General features: G+C 38.1%; 1 protein-coding gene across 1 annotated transcript in view; it reads right to left on the bottom strand.

Moving 5' to 3' along the window:
• Positions 1-6,601: 6,601 nt before the first annotated feature.
• LOC127924395 (alpha-actinin-2-like) overlaps positions 6,602-8,424 on the bottom strand; it is a 50,544-nt gene continuing 48,721 nt past the window's right edge. The window contains exon 5 of the mRNA XM_052509130.1: positions 6,602-6,711. Coding sequence (XP_052365090.1) covers positions 6,620-6,711 — 92 coding nt within the window. The 3' untranslated portion in view covers positions 6,602-6,619. The remainder of the gene's footprint in view (positions 6,712-8,424) is intronic.

Raw genomic sequence — 8,424 nt, 5'->3', positions numbered from 1 at the left:
ATTAACATAGCAGGATAATTAACATAGCAGGTTAGGATAATTAACATAGCAGGATAATTAACATAGCAGGTTAGGATAATTAACATAGCAGGTTAGGATAATTAACATAGCAGGTTAGGATAATTAACATAGCAGGTTAGGATAATTAACATAGCAGGATAATTAACATAGCAGGTTAGGATAATTAACATAGCAGGTCAGGATAATTAACATAGCAGGTTAGGATAATTAACATAGCAGGATAATTAACATAGCAGGTTAGGATAATTAACATAGCAGGTTAGGATAATTAGCATAGCAGGTTAGGATAATTAGCATAGCAGGTTAGGATAATTAGCATAGCAGGTTAGGATAATTAACATAGCAGGTTAGGATAATTAACATAGCAGGTTAGGATAATTAACATAGCAGGATAATTAACATAGCAGGTTAGGATAATTAACATAGCAGGTTAGGATAATTAACATAGCAGGTTAGGATAATTAACATAGCAGGTTAGGATAATTAACATAGCAGGTTAGGATAATTAACATAGCAGGTTAGGATAATTAATTATAGCAGGTTAGGATAATTAGCATAGCAGGTTGGGATAATTAACATAGCAGGTTAGGATAATTAACATAGCAGGTTAGGATAATTAGCATAGCAGGTTAGGATAATTAACATATCAGGTTAGGATAATTAACATAGCAGGTTAGGATAATTAACATAGCAGGTTAGGATAATTAACATAGCAGGTTAGGATAATTAACATAGCAGGTTAGGATAATTAACATAGCAGGTTAGGATCATTAGCATAGCAGGTTAGGATAATTAACATAGCAGGATAATTAACATAGCAGGTTAGGATAATTAACATAGCAGGTTAGGATCATTAGCATAGCAGGTTAGGATCATTAGCATAGCAGGTTAGGATAATTAACATAGCAGGTTAGGATAATTAATTATAGCAGGTTAGGATAATTAGCATAGCAGGTTGGGATAATTAACATAGCAGGTTAGGATAATTAACATAGCAGGTTAGGATAATTAGCATAGCAGGTTAGGATAATTAACATAGCAGGTTAGGATAATTAACATAGCAGGTCAGGATAATTAACATAGCAGGTTAGGATAATTAACATAGCAGGATAATTAACATAGCAGGTTAGGATAATTAACATAGCAGGTTAGGATAATTAGCATAGCAGGTTAGGATAATTAGCATAGCAGGTTAGGATAATTAGCATAGCAGGTTAGGATAATTAACATAGCAGGTTAGGATAATTAACATAGCAGGTTAGGATAATTAACATAGCAGGATAATTAACATAGCAGGTTAGGATAATTAATTATAGCAGGTTAGGATAATTAGCATAGCAGGTTGGGATAATTAACATAGCAGGTTAGGATAATTAACATAGCAGGTTAGGATAATTAGCATAGCAGGTTAGGATAATTAACATAGCAGGTTAGGATAATTAACATAGCAGGTTAGGATAATTAACATAGCAGGTTAGGATAATTAACATAGCAGGTTAGGATAATTAACATAGCAGGTTAGGATAATTAACATAGCAGGTTAGGATCATTAGCATAGCAGGTTAGGATAATTAACATAGCAGGATAATTAACATAGCAGGTTAGGATAATTAACATAGCAGGTTAGGATCATTAGCATAGCAGGTTAGGATAATTAACATAGCAGGTTAGGATAATTAACATAGCAGGTTAGGATCATTAGCATAGCAGGTTAGGATAATTAACATAGCAGGATAATTAACATAGCAGGTTAGGATAATTAACATAGCAGGTTAGGATCATTAGCATAGCAGGTTAGGATCATTAGCATAGCAGGTTAGGATAATTAACATAGCAGGTTAGGATAATTAATTATAGCAGGTTAGGATAATTAGCATAGCAGGTTGGGATAATTAACATAGCAGGTTAGGATAATTAACATAGCAGGTTAGGATAATTAGCATAGCAGGTTAGGATAATTAACATAGCAGGTTAGGATAATTAACATAGCAGGTTAGGATAATTAACATAGCAGGTTAGGATAATTAACATAGCAGGTTAGGATAATTAACATAGCAGGTCAGGATAATTAACATAGCAGGTTAGGATAATTAACATAGCAGGATAATTAACATAGCAGGTTGGGATAATTAACATAGCAGGTTAGGATAATTAACATAGCAGGTTAGGATAATTAACATAGCAGGTTAGGATAATTAACATAGCAGGTTAGGATAATTAACATAGCAGGATAATTAACATAGCAGGTTGGGATAATTAACATAGCAGGTTAGGATAATTAACATAGCAGGTTAGGATAATTAACATAGCAGGTTAGGATAATTAACATAGCAGGTTAGGATAATTAACATAGCAGGATAATTAACATAGCAGGTTGGGATAATTAACATAGCAGGTTAGGATAATTAACATAGCAGGTTAGGATAATTAACATAGCAGGATAATTAACATAGCAGGTTGGGATAATTAACACAGCAGGTTAGGATAATTAACATAGCAGGTTAGGATAATTAACATAGCAGGTTAGGATAATTAACATAGCAGGATAATTAACATAGCAGGTTGGGATAATTAACATAGCAGGTTAGGATAATTAACATAGCAGGTTAGGATAATTAACATAGCAGGTTAGGATAATTAACATAGCAGGTTAGTATAATTAACATAGCAGGTTAGGATAATTAACATAGCAGGTTAGGATAATTAACATAGCAGGTCAGGATAATTAACATAGCAGGTTAGGATAATTAACATAGCAGGTTGGGATAATTAACATAGTAGGTTAGGATAATTAACATAGCAGGATAATTAACATAGCAGGTTGGGATAATTAACATAGCAGGTTAGGATAATTAACATAGCAGGTTAGGATAATTAACATAGCAGGTTAGGATAATTAACATAGCAGGTTAGTATAATTAACATAGCAGGTTAGGATAATTAACATAGCAGGTTAGGATAATTAACATAGCAGGTTAGGATAATTAACACAGCAGGTTAGTATAATTAACATAGCAGGTTAGGATAATTAACATAGCAGGTTAGGATCATTAACATAGCAGGTTAGGATAATTAACATAGCAGGTTAGGATAATTAACATAGCAGGATAATTAACATAGCAGGTTAGGATAATTAACATAGCAGGATAATTAACATAGCAGGTTAGGATAATTAGCATAGCAGGTTAGGATAATTAACGTAGCAGGTTAGGATAATTAACATAGCAGGTTAGGATAATTAACATAGCAGGATAATTAACATAGCAGGTTAGGATAATTAACATAGCAGGATAATTAACATAGCAGGTTAGGATAATTAACATAGCAGGTTAGGATAATTAACATAGCAGGATAATTAACATAGCAGGTTAGGATAATTAGCATAGCAGGTTAGGATAATTAACATAGCAGGATAATTAACGTAGCAGGTTAGGATAATTAACATAGCAGGATAATTAACATAGCAGGTCAGGATAATTAACATAGCAGGTTAGGATAATTAACATAGCAGGATAATTAACATAGCAGGATAATTAACATAGCAGGATAATTAACATAGCAGGTTAGGATAATTAACATAGCAGGTTAGGATAATTAACATAGCAGGATAATTAACATAGCAGGTTAGGATAATTAACATAGCAGGTTGGGATAATTAACATAGCAGGTTAGGATAATTAACATAGCAGGTTAGGATAATTAACATAGCAGGTTGGGATAATTAACATAGCAGGTTAGGATAATTAACATAGCAGGTTAGGATAATTAACATAGCAGGTTAGAATAATTAACATAGCAGGATAGGATAATTAACATAGCAGGTTAGTATAATTAACATAGCAGGTTAGGGTAATTAACACAGCAGGTTAGGATAATTAACATAGCAGGTTAGGAGAATTAACATAGCAGGATAATTAACATAGCAGGTTAGGATAATTAACATAGCAGGTTAGGAGAATTAACATAGCAGGTTTGGATAATTAACATAGCAGGTTAGGATAATTAACATAGCAGGTTAGGATAATTAACATAGCAGGTTAGGATAATTAACATAGCAGGTTAGGATAATTAACATAGCAGGTTAGGATAATTAACATAGCAGGTTAGGATAATTAACATAGAAGGTTAGGAGAATGAGGTTAAGGTTAGGAAAAGGGTTAGCTACAACACCACAGTTGTCAACAGTTGTTGTCCCCGACGCGACCACTAGTTGTGGTCCCCGACGCGACCACTAGTTGGCGCTGTAGGCCGACTCCATCCAGCCACATCCAGTAGAAAAGGTAAACGAACCATCTCTGGTGACAAATCATCAGTAAAGAGAACAAGCCTTTCCATTGGACTGCTGCTCTCTGCTGCAGAACTCAAATCAAATGGATGCTTCTCCAGACTGACATCACTGTGATTGGTCCAGGAAGAGGCTTCTACCCAGCCCAATGCACTGTGATTGGTCCAGGAAGAGGCTTCTACCCAGCCCAATGCATTGTGATTGGTCCAGGAAGAGGCTTCTACCCAGCCCAATGCACTGTGATTGGTCCAGGAAGAGGCTTCTACCCAGCCCCATGCACTGTGATTGGTCCAGGAAGAGGCTTCTACCCAGCAGTTAAAGGCCCCATGCACTGTGATTGGTCCAGGAAGAGGCTTCTACCCAGCAGTTAAAGGCCCAATGCACTGTGATTGGTCCAGGAAGAGGCTTCTACCCAGCAGTTAAAGGCCCAATGCACTGTGATTGGTCCAGGAAGAGGCTTCTACCCAGCAGTTAAAGGCCCAATGCACTGTGATTGGTCCAGGAAGAGGCTTCTACCCAGCAGTTAAAGGCCCAATGCACTGTGATTGGTCCAGGAAGAGGCTTCTACCCAGCAGTTAAAGGCCCAATGCATCCATTTTTATATCTATATCAAATCATTTCTGGGTAACAATTAAGAACCTTACTGTACTAGTTTTCCATTGAAATTGACAAAAAAATAGCTTTTTTTTGTTGTAGCAAAAAAAAAGATTCCTCAAGCAGATTTTTTTTAGGACTCTCTGGGCCTGAGCGAGGAGGAGGTCAAACTGGAAACTAGCTGTTATTGGTAGATAGGTTTGGAACTCTCTTTCTAATTGGTCTGTTAACCAATTTACCGCCTGGTGATGTCACCAGGCAAGCTGAGACTCCTGCCCATGTAAACCTGCTGATTAGAAGGTTCTGTGTACATTGTACTTTAAACCAATCAACTGTCAGGAAAAAACACTGAGCAAATGTTTTCCCACTTTTACAGTGTTAGTTTCATCAGCTGTTGTACAATATGATACAAAACACAGGGGGACAAAAACAACATTTTGATACTGGGCCTTTATCAGATTTAATCGAAACCAAAGAATGGCAAAGAAGAGTCTTTTTAAAGCCCTGATCTTAAATGGGGAAAAGTAAGCATCTATTGAACTGGCTGGACAACTGATAAACACTGAATTTACATGCAGATCTCCTCTTTCCCCCTCCCTCTCTCTCTCTCTGTCTCTCTGTCTCTCTCTCCCTCTCTCTCTCTCTCTCTCTCTCTCTCTCTCTCTCTCTCTCTCTCTCTCTCTCTCTCTCTCTCTCTCTCTCTCTCTCTCTCTCTCTCTCTCTCTCTCTCTCTCTCTCTCTCTCTCTCTCTCTCTCTCTCTGTCTCTCTGTCTCTCTGTCTCTCTCTCTCTCTCTCTCTCTCTCTCTGTCTCTCTCTGTCTCTCTCTCTCTCTCTGTCTCTCTCTATCTCTCTCTCTCTCTATCTCTCTCTCTCTCTCTCTCTCTCTCTCTCTCTCTCTCTCTCTCTCTCTCTCTCTCTCTCTCTCTCTCTCTCTCTCCCTCTCTCTCTCTCTCTCTCTCTCTCTCTCTCTCTCTCTCTCTCTCTCTCTCTGTCTGTCTGTCTGTCTGTCTCCTCTCTCTCTGTCTCTCTCTGCTCTCTCTCTCTCTCTCTCTCTCTTGTCATCTGTCTCTCTCTGCCTCTCTCTGTCTCTCTCTGTCTGTCTCTCTCTGTCTCTGTCTCTCTCTGCCTCTCTCTCTCTCTGCCTCTTCCTCTCTCTCTCTCTCTCTCTCTCTCTCCTCCTCCTCTCTCTCTCTCTCTCTCTCCTCTCTCTCTCTCTCTCTCCTCCTCTCTCTCTCCTCTCTCTCTCTCCTCTCTCTCTCTCTCTCTCTCTCTCTCTCTCTCTCTCTCTCTCTCTCTCTCTCTCTCTCTCTCTGCCTGTCTCTCTCTCTCCCTCTCTCTCTCTGTCTCTCTCTCTCCGGCTCTCTCTCCCTCTCTCCGTCTCTCTCCCTCTCCGTCTCTCTCTCTCTCTCTCTCCCTCCTCCTCTTCCCCCCTCTCTCTCTCTCTCTCTCTCTCTCTCTCTCTCTCTCTCTCTCTCTCTCTCTCCCTCTCTCCCCTCTCCCTCTATCTCTCTCCTTCTCCCTCTCTCTCTCTCTCTCTCCTCTCTCTCTCTCTCTCTCTCTCTCTCTCTCTCTCTCTCTCTCCTCCTCTGTCCCCCTCTCTTTCTCCTCCTCTTACCCTCTCTCTCTCTCCTCCCTCTCCCTCTCTCCCTCTCTCTCAGACAAATAGACAACCATTTACAATGCTGTGATGAGACTTGCATCTCACTCAGTAAATGGACTCACCTGACATGGAAGTTCTGGACATTGACATTCCTGTAGGGGGCAGTCTTTCTCTGGCACCATAGAAGAAGCCCTTCCTTAGCAGAGGTTTCTACAGGAGAGAACATTGTGATGTTTATTGTGACAACCGTACAGTCCCGGTTCTATCAAACACTCTGAAGGGCCACGTTCTGTGTTGTAATGCTGTTCTACGACAGCCACATTCATTACGGGACAGTTTCCCAGACACAGACTAGTCCTGTACCAAGAAGCCCTTTACATGGAGAATCTCATCATCTCCCAGACACAGACTAGTCCTGTACCAAGAAGCCCTTTACATGGAGAATCTCATCATCTCCCAGACACAGAATAGTCCTGTACCAAGAAGCCCTTTACATGGAGAATCTCATCATCTCCCAGACACAGACTAGTCCTGTACCAAGAAGCCCTTTACATGGAGAATCTCATCATCTCCCAGACACAGACTAGTCCTGTACCAAGAAGCCCTTTACATGGAGAATCTCACCATCTCCCAGACACAGACTAGTCCTGATGTGTTCTAATATCTAATATCTAATTCATGAAACTGGCCTGATGTGTTCTAATATCTAATGTCTAATTCATGAAACTGGCCTGATGTGTTCTAATATCTAATGTCTAATTAATGAAACTGGCCTGATGTGTTCTAATATCTAATATCTAATTCATGAAACTGGCCTGATGTGTTCTAATATCTAATGTCTAATTCATGAAACTGGCCTGATGTGTTCTAATATCTAATGTCTAATTCATGAAACTGGCCTGATGTGTTCTAATATCTAATTCATGAAACTGGCCTGATGTGTTCTAATATCTAATGTCTAATTCATAAAACTGGCCTGATGTGTTCTAATGTCTAATTCATGAAACTGGCCTGATGTGTTCTAATATCTAATGTCTAATTCATGAAACTGGCCTGATGTGTTCTAATATCTAATGTCTAATTCATAAAACTGGCCTGATATGTTCTAATATCTAATGTCTAATTCATGAAACTGGCCTGATGTGTTCTAATATCTAATGTCTAATTAATGAAACTGGCCTGATATGTTCTAATATCTAATATCTAATTCATGAAACTGGCCTGATGTGTTCTGATGTCTAATTCATGAAACTGGCCTGATGTGTTCTAATATCTAATGTCTAATTCATAAAACTGGCCTGATGTGTTCTAATATCTAATATCTAATTCATGAAACTGGCCTGATATGTTCTAATATCTAATGTCTAATTCATGAAACTGGCCTGATGTGTTCTAATATCTAATATCTAATTCATGAAACTGGCCTGATATGTTCTAATATCTAATGTCTAATTCATAAAACTGGCCTGATATGTTCTAATATCTAATGTCTAATTCATGAAACTGGCCTGATGTGTTCTAATATCTAATGTCTAATTAATGAAACTGGCCTGATATGTTCTAATATCTAATATCTAATTCATGAAACTGGCCTGATGTGTTCTGATGTCTAATTCATGAAACTGGCCTGATGTGTTCTAATATCTAATGTCTAATTCATAAAACTGGCCTGATGTGTTCTAATATCTAATATCTAATTCATGAAACTGGCCTGATATGTTCTAATATCTAATGTCTAATTCATGAAACTGGCCTGATGTGTTCTAATATCTAATGTCTAATTCATGAAACTGGCCTGATATGTTCTAATATCTAATATCTAATTCATGAAACTGGCCTGATGTGTTCTAATATCTAATATCTAATTCATGAAACTGGCCCGATGTGTTCTAATATCTAATGTCTAATTCATGAAACTGGCCT

The sequence above is a fragment of the Oncorhynchus keta genome, unplaced genomic scaffold (genome assembly GCF_023373465.1).
Source record: "Oncorhynchus keta strain PuntledgeMale-10-30-2019 unplaced genomic scaffold, Oket_V2 Un_contig_3989_pilon_pilon, whole genome shotgun sequence".
Classification (NCBI taxonomy): domain Eukaryota; kingdom Metazoa; phylum Chordata; class Actinopteri; order Salmoniformes; family Salmonidae; genus Oncorhynchus; species Oncorhynchus keta.
This window is presented reverse-complemented; position numbering and strand designations above follow the sequence as displayed.